This window comes from Anser brachyrhynchus, assembly GCF_964034855.1.
Source record: "Anser brachyrhynchus genome assembly, chromosome: Z".
NCBI lineage: Eukaryota > Metazoa > Chordata > Aves > Anseriformes > Anatidae > Anser > Anser brachyrhynchus.
The window spans coordinates 21,880,439-21,896,804 of NC_137697.1; the positions used below are offsets into that span (position 1 = coordinate 21,880,439).

A 16,366-nucleotide genomic window follows, 5' to 3' on the forward strand; every position below is an offset into this window, starting at 1 on the left:
TAGTGTAGACCTTTCTGTTCATAGAGAAAAGAAGCAAAAGACTCCTAGCATACAGTGGACACCTTATATGAACTTAATGGTTAGGAAAAACTTGGTAGTGTTAATTATAATGTCAAATTATTTTCAATCTTGGGGCCAGAAGTAAAATTCAGGAAAAAAATCATGCTTGTAGTAAAGATGATTTAAAAAAAAAATCTGTTAAGATATACCCATAAACTACTTAAGAAGAAACTGTTTGTTAATTCCATCTCAGTCAGATCCATTACAGTTTTTGGCCAGTCGTTTGAGAAATGACTTTCTATTCTTGATTGAAATACCTCTTCATGGACTCCACACTGCCTGCCTGTTAGAGTGCAGTCTGTCACTGTGCTTTGGCAGGTTTCTTATTAAGCCATGTAGTATACTTGACCCTTCCTCTATCAAAGTGTGTTCTGAAGTGTGCTATTTCAGCGGTGAAGCACTTCTGTATGCCTTCCATGACAGATTTCCTGCCTTTGCTTGGTCATCCAGCTTATACCCTCAGGCTCTGCCAGGCCCTCTTCACACTCACTGCTGCTCTCACCGTACGCTTGCTTCCACTGTCCTGCTGCACAATTACCTTACCAAATGGGAAGGCCTTCAAAGCTGCCTTTGCATATGACTCTTGCTTTCTCAGCCTCTCCCTAACCTGTTCCATCTGTCTCAGTCCTGACATACACAGACACCTGTTATTCCCATTTCCATGTGACAGAGACAAGGGAATTATAGTTAATACACCTAAGGATAGACACGAGGCATAGGGGGCCTCTGTTGAAAGAGGCCAGTGCCATTATCTGAACATATCTGCGTTTTGTACCATAAGCAAGTGATATATCAAATTTCTTCCTAGTCAAAATAAAAAAATATTTAGAATAGGAAATTGATGTGTTTGAGAAGTCTTTTTAGGGCAGTATTTGCATCTGAGAATATTTTGCCTGCTGTCTGTTTTTGCTAATCCAGTTTAGACTTGGATTAACAGTGATTATATATAGATATATTTAAAAAAAAAAAAACCTTCCCTGTTGCATTAAAACCATTCTGGCCTTCAAGAAGTAAAACAATTACTATAACTAGTATGTATGCCTTGTTCACTTATTTTTTTGTCTTTTGAATCTGTTTTAGAAGTATGTCCTAACAGGGGTGGTAATTTATCTGCAATTCAGACCGTACCTTAATGTGGAAAGCTCTCACAGTTTATTAGGACAAGAAAGTAAATGTTCACATTCAAAAATTCTTGTTAGCTGCAGTCCACTTCTCTGATCAAAATATGTTTGCTACGGCAATGCAAATTGCTTGCAGATTTGTCTTGAATATACTTTAAGGTGTATCCTTTGTGCTGCAAAAGGTTTGGGTACCTTTAAAGGAGATGCTTTTAGCACTGCAAATATGTAGATATATATTAAATTAAAGATGGTTGTAACCACTCTTCCATAGGGTCACTACCATAAAATTGTAGTTTAGAAACATGCAACCACAGCTGGGGAGGTGAAGGTATTTTGGTCAGTTCTTAAGTTCGTAGAGTAACATTGGTATTGCTTTTATTTTAGATTGACTCTCAAAAAGGCAGAGAATCATTCGATGTCCTTGCAAGCACATCTGAAGGTAAGAATAACTGATTATCAGTGTTGTGATTATTATGGATTAGTAGGTTAGCAGGCTCTTCTACTGCTTTTCAGCTTAGTGTGCTCATCTGTAAAGTGTATGGAAACATGCCTTCCTCTAAGGTGTTCTCGCTCAACTCAATTTTCTCCAAAGACTTCCAAATGTTTATTATGAGTATTAATAACAAATCTATGCATGTATATTCAGAGAGTAAGTGTCAGTGAAATATTGGTTTACTTCCACTCAGTTGTTTTAATGAAATATTAGGGAAAAATTATTTGCAGATCTTAGACTGCATTTGTTTTTGTGTTTTTTTTACTTATTTGTTTTTTCTTAAGACCCTGATGTTGCACTCATTTCTATTCGGACACGAAGCAGTCATTTAAAACGTCCCAGGATAGGAAAAAATAGCCAGGATTCTGGACATGAAACTTCCCAAGGAGATGAGGAAAATGTTCATCATGTGTCAGACCGCAGGTAAGGGAGCCCATATTTTATTTTTTTTGTTCTGTTGCTTGGGTAGTCACACACTATAGCAGTCTCTCCCAGTGTGTTGATGTTTGATGTTTCTTCTCCTTTATTTCTACTTCTGCTTGCTTACTTGATTTTTAAAATTATTGAAAATAAAGCATGGTGTGAAAAAGGAAATTGAGACCTCACGTGAAGAGTGATTGCATCTGCTTCACTGAAATCTCAAAGGACATGGGAAATGGCAGTAGGAAAATAGCAAGGAATGAGGGTTTATTTACAAGTTCTATTATAGCTTAGCCTTCATAAGGGTAAAAACATCTCTACTCACACAGCATAGTTTCTTGCAATAATGTAACTGGACAAATATTCGCAACACTATGTGCAGTCCTGATTAGAGTTCCCTTTCTGACCTTATTATGGTGGCATATTGCTGTGAAATAGTCTGACTGGTTTGGGAGCTGGTTACTACTTGTCATTTAACAGAAGAGTTACAGGGAGCCACCCCTATTCAAAGGAAAGCTCTTGTTCAGACAAATCCTGATTTAAAACCTTCATAAAAGAAGAAAGTCATCTCCAGCTTAAAGAACATTCTCCTGTGTAATAACTGTGAAAATGTGCACAAGATGTAAATAAGTACTATTCACGTACTATAACAGTTTGTGTTAGACAGGGCCTGAAGTTCTAAATTGCAGTGATTTCTATCAAGAAAGCAGAGATATGGCTATTATTTAAAAACAAAACCAAAAACACTCCATCGTCCCCCTTTGTGTGTGTGTATATATATATATTCATAGTTACACACTGCTTTTCTCTCTCTTCCTCCTTCCTCTTCCCCTCCTTTCACCAAATCAAAACAAACAACGACAAAAAAACACCTCTTTTGAGCAACTGAAGATTTTTTCACTGTGAGATTGAGAAGCAGTCTCCTGAAAATCTATTAATGTACCTGTGTATATTGCGTGTACGGTTGTATATAATATTTTCAGTATGTCTAAGTTTCAGCATATCAGAAAAAAGAACTGAATACTTGGGATGGTGTTACTGCCTTGCAGGTGCATTAGAGTTTCATCTTTAGCTTTTGGCTAATTTAATATATAGTTCATTTGAATCTTCTTCAGCCATGATGTTTGTTACCTGAAATTCTTTTCCATTTGTGGTCTTTGTAGAAAATGTATATTTAGTAATGATACAAACATACTTGCTTACATAGCTCCATAAATTTAAACTGTTTCTGTAGTGAGGCTGTGTGAAATTGATTTCTTTTTTATCCCTTTATAGCTTTCAAATGTGTAATGCATTATTGCTTTCTAGATTTAAAGTAACAAACTTTGTTTAAAATAACATATTTCTGACTTTTCACATAAAATGGAAAAGAGATGACTTCATTCTATAACTGCTATAGCAACTTTGCCTAGTTGAGATATTTCTCCTAATTAGGAATTTGTCATTTTTAGATCTGTTTAGTTTTCCGGTTTCATACTTCCTATGGCAAGTATGTGATATAGAAATTCAAAATCAGTCATGACAGACTTTCCCTGCTGATTTATGTATTAATCTAAAATTATTGTGTATTAATCTAAAAGACTTAAGGGGTATATATTAATACCTGCTGCAGGCTAGAAGTTCGTGCCAACCTTTTCGAACGCTTTGAAGTCCTTGCAGAAGAACCTGAAGAGAATGCTGACGAAAGCGATGAGGAAATGATCACTGAAAATGAGGACCAGTCTATATCAGAAACTGAGTTACATATATCGCCATCTGAGAAAGTGAGTGAGAAGGAGGTGAGCTGGGTGTAACCGCCATAGAGGATGGGAAGTTTGGAACATAACTGCAGTTTCTGTTAAATATGGTCCTTGCTGCCTTGATGAATGTGGTTATTGACTCTTCAATTTCTGTACCAATGCTTTGTTGAGTAGTGTATCTGAGAACCTAGAGATAGTATAGAATTAGTGCCGAGGGAAAATTCCTTGCAACAATAGGGTTCATAGGATCTTCAGAAAGGTGAATAGCTTGTCTATCAACCTGGCTTTCTTAATTGATTTTTTCTATTTAAAAATTGGAGAGAAGTGGTGGAGGGTCAAGACTTGATCCCGTATTTCCAGTAAGAGGGGGGAAAAATGTTTCAATGAAGAATTTAGTAGCTGATAGGATTCAGTGGCTACTGTCGGTTTTTTTTTTCTTCCTGTACAGCTTGTCTGACTTTGTTCAAATCCATCTTTGATCTACAAAGCCTTGTTGATTGATTTTTAGATCTGGGAGTGGTCTCTGTGCCTAGCAATACATCCAGGATTTCCAGTTCTTACTGATTTGTGAGAAAGTGGACCACAAACTATGTTGGGTTCACCAACCTGTATTTCAAGGAATGACTCTAGTATGTATGCTGCTTGGCTTGGCTGTTTATCATATAAGCCATGGTCAGATATTCAGTGCAGGTAACAGCACCAAGCTAATATGCTGGTTAGGTAATTGGATAGCTACTCTACGCTGAGTTCTGTCTTCTTGATGCACATTTCTAGGTACCCAAGTTAGCTGCTTTTCATATCAAAAATAAAAATTTAGATTACAGATATACCAACCAGTGTTTGGGAACGAGGGCGGGGCATAATCTTGACTTAGAAATGTGTTTTTTAGGAAACTCCATCTGAATCTCTTAATGGTGAGGTAGCAGAAGAAACTGGGAAGACCTCACTTAGGGCCGAAGAGGAAACGGCAAATGAAGCTCTAGGCAGTGAATCAAAATTGCAGTCTGAGAGTCAAGGAGAAGAACCTGTAACACTGCTTGTTCCATTAATCCTTGAATCTCCAGCAAAACCTGCAGAAGATACTGTATCAGATAAGGTAAGGGCATGGAAACAAAATGTTTTTTTCCTGAAGGATGTACATATCTTGCTGTTTTTTCTTTTGTTACATAAAAGATAGGAGGTGGCCCCCCTCATCATATGAAATTTTTGGGAGTAGCAATTCTTAGGCAAGATGTTGTAAATCCATTAACAGAATATACTAATATTTCTGTTATAATATGCATAAGTAGGACATATATTTGTGATACCAAAAAGAAAGCTCCTTTGCTCCAGTTTGCCATGGCAGTAATGAAACAGCTATTTCTCACCTAAAATTTTAGGTGGATATAATTGAAAGCCACATCTGTATTTTATCTAGTAAGTCTGCCCTGATGAAGTATACAAGCAATTAATTTCTAATAAAATACCCTTCTAGAACACAGATTTAACTTGTTGTTATTTATAGTACAAAAGTGGATTGTTATGCTAGTGAAATAAATGTCTGTCTAAAATAAAACACTTCCTTTTTTTCCCTGAGACTAATTTCAGAACATGTTTACTGAACAATTCTTTGAATAATTTGTGTATGAAAATAAAAGGGGGACTCTTAATATCAAATGCAGTTCACGAAGTAGCTTTTTGCAACGAGGAGGAGAGTATTGGTTTGACTATGCGTGCAGTACCAGGAACTGCTTAACACTAAAATATCCTATGTAGATGTTAGCTAGGGGTGGTAGTCATTCAGCCGCTTGTATCTTAAGTTAATTGTCCCTCTGTTTTGCTGCCCTCCCACCCCTCAGGCTGTAAATGCAAATGATTCAGAAGCACTAACTGAAGAAAGTAGATCAGTAGAGAAGAAGGGTTCAGAGGAAGACCAACAAGAATCTGAAAAGAAAAAATCATCCACTGAAAATGCAGTTGCTTCAGCACCAAAGGAAGAACCCTCAGACAATGGCCTACCAAACAATGTGATAACTGAAGCAGCAGAAGAATCTGTTTCTGAAAATGTGTCACCCAAAACAGCTTCCTCAGTGGAAGATCAAAATGAGGAAGCAGGGCACAACTCACAGGAGGCCCCTGATACCTTGGGTCAGAGCTCTTTGATAGTGGTGGAACTGGAGGGTGTTTCTTTTCAGCAGCCTTCTGGACAAGAAGGACAGAAGAACCAGTTGGAAGAGCACTTGGAAGAGTCTGCTGATCAGTACACACAGACAGCAGCAGAGCGGGCTGCTGACAGTAGCTCTGAGGAAGCAGAAGTTGAGGTACCCATTGTGGATCGGAGAAATTTGCGAAGAAAGGCCAAAGGTTACAAAGGTCCTCCCAAGAAAAAAGGAAAGCCAGCTTAAAAAATGAAGTATTGGTTGTTAATTCATATATTTGTAAGAAATTTGTTATTTTGCGTAAAACACTAGGGTGTAACTAAACCATCTGGGACACAGGACACACATGTTTAAAATGCTGGGTTGGATGTCATTTGGGGATTCATCACCTTTGCTCAAATTCTCTTGAATTTTTAACCAGTAGACATTGAGCTTCATCAGAGTATGAAAGTAAACAGCCAGTCTCCTCCTTTTATAAAGGATACATGCAGAAAAAATACAGTTGTGCTAGTAAAGGAACAGTTTGCGTATTTGAGGTGGCAGTCTTGGAAGAAAAAACAAAGTGTGAAATCCTGGCTCTGTTAAGGTCACTAAAATTTCCATAAACTTCCACAAGGCCAGACATCACTAGCATTTTTTTCCTAAATCTTGCTTTCTCTACTGTGGAGAAGAGCAGAACAAGAAACATCTTTACTCTCTTCTTGTTCCCTTCCCATAGGCTTTCTCAGATGAGATTAAAAGAATGTAAGATTCTGTAATTCTAGATACCAATATACTAGAAGGTACATGTCATTAGATCAAAACATGAGCAGCATTTGTCTTTCACTAGAGTCAGACAGGAGGGAATGGCTCTACTTCTGATTCCCAACTATTTGCTAATCACTGGAGACAGCTGAGTCACCCATAACACCACCAACACAGCATCTACCATAGCACACAAAGATAATTAAGTTTTTAATGTGAAGATTTAGAGATGCCTATACAGTAAATTGTATTTGTAGCTTCCAAAGTGAGTGTCTTGCTAAGTGTAAGTTTCTCCAGAATGTATGGAGTGTAGACTCCAGTACACTTATGGAATTGTTTGACAGCCTTTCTACCTACTTGCATGTATTGAATGGCTACTTGATTACTTTGTTACATTACAGGACAAGGATATGACAGCTTTTGATCTAGTATCAGTCTGAATGGAAGTGATGGTTGTATTTTCCAAGTACTCAGCTGATGCTGTGGAGTAGCTGTTGAAATGTTGTCTCTGCCAGGTGTGTGACTCCTGTGAGCTCTGGCATTTCAGGTGGTTGTGACATTCATTAGTGTGAATATTAGTGGATGTTTCAGCAATTTTTTATTTTTTTTGCCAAACACTATGCCTTTAGGAGTTTTGAGGGGATAGCTGAAAATACTTATGATTCCCACTTTCTTTTTATAACTTGGGTATAATTCCTGGGGTAATATCTTCCCAGTTTATAGCTTTTATTAAAAGCAGGAATTAAACTTTGCTATATGCAAACAGAAATGTAAACAGGCTATTCATGCATGTTTCCCTTCAGAGGTTAAGTAATTTGCTATGTGCTTCTTTCAATAAATGAAGCTCCTCTTGTAATGGGTTAAAAACTCAGGAGTAAGAAAGAACAGTGGTTCTGATAACAGGAAATCACACGGCTATTTGCCCTGCTGTATACCTTTTCCAGGATTAGTGAACTAGTCTCCCACAGTGTCTTGAGAGTAGAGGGTTTCTGGAAATTGCTGTTCAGGACTTCTAAGGTTCACTTGAATAGTTGCAATGCTGTCTTAATTCTTGTCCCTCTGTGAAGCTAATTTAAGAATCTGTTTTTCGCATTTTGTGCTTATACAGTTTAACTGTATTTATAAAATATTTTAACTGTATAAGGTATATGCTTACTATTTATTTCAGCTGATGAAGTGCAATGCTTTTTATCTGTTCGAAGATTATTGGGGGGGGGAGGTGTTTGTTTTGGTGGTTTTTTCCCCAGAAACAGGTATTACATAATCTTTAGATTCAGGGTGCATGGGATCAGAGTTAAATCTGGGTTTCTTGAACTGCTGAACACAGTTGTAACTTCCTGTCAATGTACATTTACTCCTTATGAACCCTGTGACTGATAAATATTCAAGATCTTACATGACTTTGTAAACATATTCAAGTGAACCTTAAGCTTTTCTGAAACTAATTAAACATTTTCTATGAAACACTTGAGACAGAACTTATCTATACTATGGTTTCTCCTTTAGTGCTAAGATTTATTGTAGAAAAAGGTGAGTAATAGTTAGAAAAGCATCTATTGCATTGCTAAGGATGGGATTTGTGAAACTTAAAGGTTGGTTGTATACAGTATATCATCACTCATGTTCTGTTTGTTAGACCAAACTTTACTAGACCTTAATCTGTTAAATACTTCAATTGATACAAATACGTTTGCTTTAAGTTAAGGATTCTGTTGCTCATGAACAGTGAATCCCAGTTACTTTTAGGTAGATTTTTAATGGATATGTAATCACTTGTATTCCCTGTAAGGTTGGAAAACACTGTGAGAAGGTCATTTCATTTACCAGGCTCTTTCTTTTCGTGGCCAAATTTGAACTAATTTCAATTAGTATCTTACTCCTAGGACATTTGCATATTAAATGTAGAAATACTACAACAAGACTATTAGATGTGGTCGGTCTTGGTTTCTACTGAGAACAGTTGGATTTCTGATCTTATTTCAGTGAGTCAGAGTCTTAAATATTGAGCTTAAATTCATATCTTTAAGTGTATTCTTGAGTAGCTACCTCTATATATCTGGGGTACCTGAGGTAGTAGCCAATGTCCAGATTATTACCTAATGTGGGCAGTTCTGGTATCATAAACAGTTCTGGTAACAGCTGTCTTGAAAACTAGACATAGTTCTTAACTGTGTAACTGTTAACAGCAGTACTTTGAACTAAAAGGCAGTTTACTTCTGTAATGACTTCTTTGGCATCAATCATCTTGCAGTAAATATTTAGTAGCTAAATTGAACTACTGACTTTAAATAGTAGTTTTCTTTGCTATACTGACTGTCCAGTAGGGGAACAGTAGTTTAATAGTCTGTAACTGTTAGGTTAACTTACCTGAAAACTGTATTGACTGAAATGTTTTACCTTGGGGAAAACCAGCGTTTTTTAGGCTCAGACAATACTTGTTAGATCTGTTAACTGTCTGGCTCATTACCATTGAACTGTTAAAGAATTTTTAGGATCGCACCAGCAACCAATGATTAAAACATCAACTTTATACATTTGTACCAAATACTATTACAACATGCTGTGGAACTACATGTGTATGGTGAAAGCGAACAGTATTTTTGAGCTTTATTTAGTCTAGGAATAAAGTTTAAAAAACCTTTTGTGTCTTCAACCTTACACTCAAAGAGTAAATGGTTTTGTATTTGAATCCAACATTTATTAAAATGTCTCTTGTCCTGCTTGTTAATTTTTAGTGGAATTTGCTTTGCTTATCCCACAGTTTCTTTCAGTCTCTTCATTTCAGACAATTCTTGTTTGCTGTTTTCATGTTTCGTAGCCCTTTACATGAAAATGTCTCATTATTCAAATGTGCTTTTAATTCTTTTAAATGATGTCTGATGCTAGCTTTTCTTTTTTAACCATCTAGCATTTGTAGATGTGACGAATCAAACTGATCATCTACAACTTATAAATACCACTAAGTTGAACATAGCAATAAAGAGCCCTAAGTTAGATCTTCTGTGCTTTGAGTGACCATTATAAAATTTTATTTCAAAGAGGATACACTTCGAAATTTATTTTCATAAATGTGGTGTGAGATGTTTTTAAACTAATGATAACCTGTTTATAAATCCTATGAAAGATGTGATGCTATTCTAGAGTACTGTACTTAAGTCTAGTTACAGTGTGTTTTAGGTTTTCCTTTTTTTTTGTATTGTCTTGACTGCTTTTGAAATGTTTTGAAGTAGTAATTAAACTTATTTTGTGATTTATTTTATTTTTTAGTATTTGATTTATTTCTGCTACGAGAGGCATCTTTTAAAGTTCACTAGAACAAAATTGTGTAATTATATTTAGCCTCATTTTACAATCTTATTTAAAAGCTCAAAGATTATAAATTGAAAAATCCTTTACCTTTATATTAAAAAAAAGCTGCATATAATTAGTTTATTCATCAGACTTTTTAAAGAGCTGTAGAATACGCTGTTCTGTATGTTTACCATATGCATTCTGCAGTTTGCACCATACTGCATGTTTGGTGTAAGGTTATCAACTCCCTATAGTGTTACATTAAAGTGCATTTTGAATTGCAACAATTGTATTATTCAGCCAACAAGTCATGTATTTACAACATAAAATGTAGTAGTGTTCTTGAGGCAGCTGTACTTTATATGGAGGGAGAGGGGGGCAGCAGTACAATGCAACAGAAAATTATTGTGTCCATGTTATTAACATGCAGTAAAGGGTAAAGCAACAAGAACTGCAGGCTTTTCTATTTTGACAACGTCCTCTCTCCAAGCAAATGACCACCTGGCTTGTAACCTTTTAGTTTTGAATCACTTCACTGCACAAGTAAAAATGACAGTAAGTTACTAAGCCCAGACTAGGGCAATATGTTAAGCTGACAAAATAACCTGTAAGAGGAGAAAACTAAGGTATACTTAAAGTATTGTTTCTCCTAGATGGTGTAAAAGAAATCCCAAACCTAGTACAAAAACATCAAACTTGACTTCCTGGTGTGAGTTCCAGATGGAAATGGTGTTGTGGTCATGAAGATGATTATGGGATTGGAGTATCCCTCATATATGAGGCTGAGAGAGCTGCAATTGTTTAACCTAGAGAAGAGAATGCTTGGGGTGGGGGGAGCAGGCATCTTACCCTTGTGTACAAATACCTGGCAGGAGGGCATAAAGAAGATGGAAATAGATTCTTAGTGTGCCCAGTACCAGGATGAGAAGCAGCGGCTACAAACTAGAATACAGAAAATTCTATTTAAACTTAAACTGGAAGAGTGGTCAAACACTGGATCAAGCTGCCTAGAGATGTTGAGTCTCCATCCCTAGAGACAGTAAAAACCTGACTGGACACAGTCCTCAGACACCTGCTGTAGTTGACCCTGCTTTAAGCAGGGGAGTTAGACTAGACAATCTCAAGCGGTCCCTTCCAACCTTAACTATTGTGTGATTCTATCATCTGCTATTCAGTCATTCTATCATTCTGCTATTCTGCCTTTCCCTGTGGCCTGTTGCATGTACGATAGGTGCAGACAGCCACCTTTGGTCTTAAACTTCTCTCTATGTTCAAAAACAAACCCCAAACTATTCACATTTGGGCTTCTGAAATACCTTAAGAGCTCTGTTTGAAAGTTTTCCTCTTATGGTGCGGGGCAAATAAGATGGTCTTCATAAATCAGAAGTTTATAAGGCCTTGACTTCATGTTTGGGTTTAAAAGCTCCTTTGCTTTGAAGTGAAGTACTGTTTAAGAGTAGGACTATAAAATGCTGTGTCTGTAGTGAAAGATGGTACTTAGTTCACCACCAGACTTGACTAGAAGACGACTGATGCAGTATACAGCATCAGAAGAAGTCAGTGTAAAAGCAGCTTGTTTCCTGTATTTTGAGGATGGAAGCTAAATATACCTTGATCAGGTGATGCTCGTGACTTTAAATCACCCATGATAGCTACAAGGAGCTGCAATATCGGTGTTACCATGCTGTTTTCAAATATCACATTATCTTGAAAACCCTACAACTTCTTGAATTTTACCTTATGAAACTGTTAATCTCTTGCCTGCCTGCTCTACAGTCATTATCCTTTCCACAAACACAGTCAGGGATGCAAAGGGGAGAAATACTGGAGGTAATAAGAAAAAAGTCATTGCCCTTCTAGTAAACTTCCCACACCCTCACAATGCAGATATGATCCAACCCCATCCTTCTGTAGGAGCAAGTAACAAACTAGAGTGCTCAATTTCTGATGTCCATCTGCAGTAAGTCTGCATCCTTCCACCACTACTACTTTCCCAGAAGCTGAGTGCAAGTCCGCATGCTCCTCTGCAACTTTAGCTTTACAGTAGGCCATCATGGGAGATAATGGCTTTATTTCCTATTGATAGGAATGTGAGCTAAGAATTTATAGAATATTATCTAAGCCAGGCAACTGCTACTGTAGAGTTGACAAGATTTAGTTCAAATCCACACCATGTCAGTCAAGCATGAAAATCAAATTACTTTATTTAGACAACGTTCAGCGGAACAGGTTAGAAATCTGAACAGTCCTTTCTGGCACATTTAAATTCCTCACCAGCTTCTGGGGCCAATGTTCCTGAATGGTTGAAGGTTCCAGAGATCTTCCAAACTTGTTGAAACTGCACTGATTTTGTAAGAGTCAGTGTCCACTGCTTAGTATCAAACACAGCTTAGACGAGCAGAACTGCGTTAATACAGCCATCATTTTCTGGATTGTTTGTTACTTGTGCGTATTTCCCTAAAGAGAAAAGGAAATGAAATGTCTACAAAAGCTTGAAGTAGCCCATACAGCAAGTAACAATTTTGCATGTTTGCAAGTTTAATCCACGAGTCTCCTTAGAAGGGGAAGAAATTCCTGTTCCCAAACTGAAAGCATTCTGAAATCTAAATGCGCTTTCTGATGAGCTGCAAACTTCCGTTCTCAATATACTACTCAGGCTGTTTTTATAAATGCATTCTTAGGAGTTCTAGGTGCATTTAAAAAAAAAAACAAACATAAGTTCGGCTACACGTTCTGCTGTCCAAGTCAACCTCACTGTTAAAAGAAGTTAGCCTAATGGAATGAAGACACTTCTACATACAACTTTCACTGAAAACTTAGTTATTCATAGTCTACATGGTTAGGTCTTTATAGCCTTTTAACACTTCTTAATGCAAGACACAGGCAAGCAAGTTAATTCATTTTTCTGAACTTTGCCTAATTTGATGTTGAAAGTCTGAATTGAAAGCCTAATGTTAAATAAAACTAGTGTTTTTATAGCTGTCCAGCAATTACTTCTGCTACAGCCAAAACCTAACATGGATAAATTACAATGATCTATTTTACAGGACAGAGCCTTCAGAATACACCAGGCAATAAAGACTTAAAAGTAGTTATTCAGTGCAGCTAGTTTAATTACTTACCCCAGATAACTTTGCCCCCTTGCGTCACCAGGCCGAGCTCGCTCACGTTCACTTCAATGACAGTACCTTTGGTAATTACCCCCAACGTTGTATACAAAGGAGAAGACGGATTCTTCTTTACACCAAGGATAGGCAGGCAAAAAGTAGCTTTAAGTTCAGGATGTGTCACATGTGCCTTCTTGAAACGTAAGCCCTGTTGCACAAAGAGTTGGAACAAATTAGTTTTTAAGCTCTCACAGCTAATTTAGCACATTACATCCTCAGCTTTATGCATTTTAACAGACTGAAAAGAATGAAACAATCCATAATATAGAATGTCATCTGCCTAGTATAGAATGCCAGGATTGTTAAGAACCTGATAAAAAACAAGAGTAGCTCAAGAAGAATACTTGCTACCACGGGTTCCATGAAGAAATGAGGAGTTTACAGTAAAGCATTTAACAGTCCTACTGGTTTTTAGACTTGAAACGTTTCCTTTATTCCTGCAAACCTGAGAAAACCTTTCACATATTACAAAATATTAAACACCCATCTATTACACCTCTTTCTATCTAAGAACCCATGCTCTTTAAAGGGGGCTTTACCACTAAGTACCATAACCCTTTGTGTGTCAATAAAAACCTACTCAAGGCTTCTACTTTGTATTTATATAAAAAAATCTGCTGCCTTACTAAATCTGATCTTCCCTCCTGTGCACTGCTAGGCAGGCAGAGCCTAGACACTGTTCTTTGCAGCTGTGTTAAGACAAGGCCAGGCAGGAACAGCATTTCCCTTGCATACTGTCACCACTGTGCTTCAAGCTTTGTTAGCAAACCAGGAGGACAGAGTACTTGAGTCCTACAACCAAGTCAGGCTCTGCAGCTGACAGAATCGCAGTAGCTTGAAAAAGACAGAGGTTTCCAAAGTACTGCTCCTACAGACCTTCCTGATTTGAGAGTTTAGATTTAACTCATTCGTGTCATCCGAGTAAGAGTGGAAACATTCCAACGCAGGCAGTGGCTGTGACTGCAGGGGTATCTCCCCACCTGCCAGTTATTCTAAGTTGACATTTCTGCAGGAAACTACTAAGAACACTCTAAATCAGCAGTAATTAAGTGCATTATCACACAAGGAAGTTTCCTTGCTAAACTCAGAACAGCAAGTCAAGACAATTATTACTTCAACATTCTTTAAGTCTCAAGAACATTACCATTGGTCGAATGAATCGTTCATATTTAGGAGGTTTCCTAGTAAAGCCATCTCCAACAAAACAAACTTTTGTAACCATTCTCTTCCAGGCCTTCTTCTTTCTCTTCCCTGTACGAATAACTTTTAAAACTTCTGTTTCTCCCTGTGCTCGGACCTTTGGCACAGGAACCTCCCATTTCCCCTGCAGAAAACATAATTGTCACTAAGTCATAGATGTGCCATTGCTAAATCAAAGGAGACAACCAAAGAATAAAATAAAATATAGTCTACAGGTACTCTCTTTGGTTTTATTTTTTTATATACCTTATAGCTACTTATTTTAATTAGCATTTAAATTTATGAAAATCAAGACATTGCACGTGCTTTGTTCAAGACTGGTAAACTATTCCGTTTCAGCTTTCATATAGTATTGATATTTAGAGTTTGCTTGAGCATCAATGCCACAAGGTAATCATTGTCACAAAAAATACCAAGTATCTGGCTTTTAATACAGTTACTTACCGCTTTCTCTTTTCTCTTCTGTTTGATCATGTTAGAGAGAACCTTAGCCCGTGACTGGCCTTCTCTGTCCAGCAGGTATGCTGGTACAGCTCCTTTAGGTGTTTTTTCATCATTCTTTTCCTTTGTCTTTCTCTTTTCATGCATTTTAATGCTGCAAAGAAAGAAACACAGTATTTTTTAAAACCAACTCAGTACTAAGAATGGAAAAAAAAAAAACACGTTTTGAGATATGATAGCCTCCTACCTCAGGTAGTGCCTATTCATTTTTTTTTTTTTAAAGAGATATTTGTAAACAATGTAATGTAGTATGTATTTAGATTTAAGGAATAATCCTAAATATTTTTCATGGAAAACTAGTTATTTCTCTTAATATAATGGCTGACAGATTACAGAGTGCATCAAAGCCTGTCAATTCCTGACAAGACAGGAATACAAGGCATGGCTCTTACTAAGGAATTTCTGAATAGCTTAAAGCAAAGAGTCTAACTCTCAAAGCCAAGCACATCTGTGCAGTGCTAAAGCCAATACAGTATTTTTGTATTGTGTCACAGCTACATGATTGTCATTGCTACTGCTAATTAATGCTTATTTTAACGAATGTTTTTAGGAACAGAATTGTTAACTGCATTGGTAAACACATGAGTTGAGAAGGGGGGAGGTCAGGTAACGCCTTAACCATTCCATCCTAAAAATTAAGCGATATTTAAGTGCAACGTATGACCAAACAATAACTATCTCTTTATAGCTCTGTGAACTCCTCCAGCGCCAGGATGACCGGCCGATGCCAGGGGAGCAGTGGCTACTCACGTCTTCTTCATCTGGATCTTCTCGGCATGCCGCTGCTTGTGGTAGAGCTTGGCCTTCAGCCCGATCATCTTCTTGGCCTTCCTGGACCGCTCGTGGGCCTCCCGGCCCTCCTTCTTCCTCTTCTTCTCATGGTAGTCCAGGCGGTACCCATACCGCTTGCGGTGCAGCTCGATGTACTCGTTCTGCGGCTGTGGGTGCGGGGCAGCGGGGTCAAACCCAAACCCAACCCTGTCCCCATATCCCAAACCCCAAACCCTGACCCCATCCCCATACCCCATACCCCGTTCCCATACCCCATGCTCCGTCCCCATACCCCATGCTCCGTCCCCATACCCCATGCTCCGTCCCCATACCCCATGCTCCGTCCCCATACCCCATGCTCCGCCCCCGTCCCCGCTTTCCCCCGTCCCGTCCCGTCCCATGCCCACCATGGCGGCCTCCCCGCGGCCTCCCCGCGCTGCCAAAAGGGCGGTCCCCCCGCGCGGCCGCCCCGGCTGGAAACGCTCCCCCGGCGGCGGCTCTTTGGTTCTCCGCGGGGCCGGGCGGCCTCCTGCGCGTCCCTAGAGCCCGGCGCCCGGCTCGGCGGGGCGAAAAAGGGGCGAAGAAGGCGGCGGGCAGGGCCGGAGCCGCGGGCGGGGCCGCTGCGTCTGCTGAGGCCGGGGCGGGAGGCCGGGGCTCGGGCGGTTCCGGGGAGCGGCGGGGAAGGGGATGAGGGGAGCGCCTTCCGCCGGCGCCTCAGGAC

The 16,366-nt window shown here is 38.6% G+C and overlaps 2 protein-coding genes across 6 annotated transcripts in view; one reads left to right on the forward strand and one right to left on the reverse strand.

Moving 5' to 3' along the window:
- The window catches only part of FAM169A (family with sequence similarity 169 member A), a 35,990-nt gene extending 27,367 nt beyond the window's left edge, over window positions 1-8,623 (forward strand). For 4 of the 5 annotated variants that reach the window (XM_080573190.1, XM_080573193.1, XM_080573191.1 and 1 more), the window contains 5 exons: window positions 1,566-1,620; window positions 1,959-2,097; window positions 3,707-3,872; window positions 4,723-4,929; window positions 5,672-8,623. In XM_080573190.1, coding sequence (XP_080429316.1) covers window positions 1,566-1,620; window positions 1,959-2,097; window positions 3,707-3,872; window positions 4,723-4,929; window positions 5,672-6,217 — 1,113 coding nt within the window. In that variant the 3' untranslated portion in view covers window positions 6,218-8,623. The remainder of the gene's footprint in view (window positions 1-1,565; window positions 1,621-1,958; window positions 2,098-3,706; window positions 3,873-4,722; window positions 4,930-5,671) is intronic. The other variant, XM_080573192.1, reaches the window with a different exon arrangement.
- Window positions 8,624-12,192: 3,569 nt separating this feature from the next.
- Window positions 12,193-16,297, reverse strand: NSA2 (NSA2 ribosome biogenesis factor). Its single transcript, XM_080573203.1, has 6 exons — window positions 16,053-16,297; window positions 15,625-15,812; window positions 14,818-14,968; window positions 14,318-14,497; window positions 13,129-13,321; window positions 12,193-12,463 (listed from the first exon to the last, which is right to left on the reverse strand). Exons 1-6 carry the CDS (start codon window positions 16,053-16,055, stop codon window positions 12,396-12,398), a joined length of 783 nt encoding a protein of 260 aa, XP_080429329.1. The 5' UTR covers window positions 16,056-16,297; the 3' UTR covers window positions 12,193-12,395.
- Window positions 16,298-16,366: the final 69 nt, after the last annotated feature.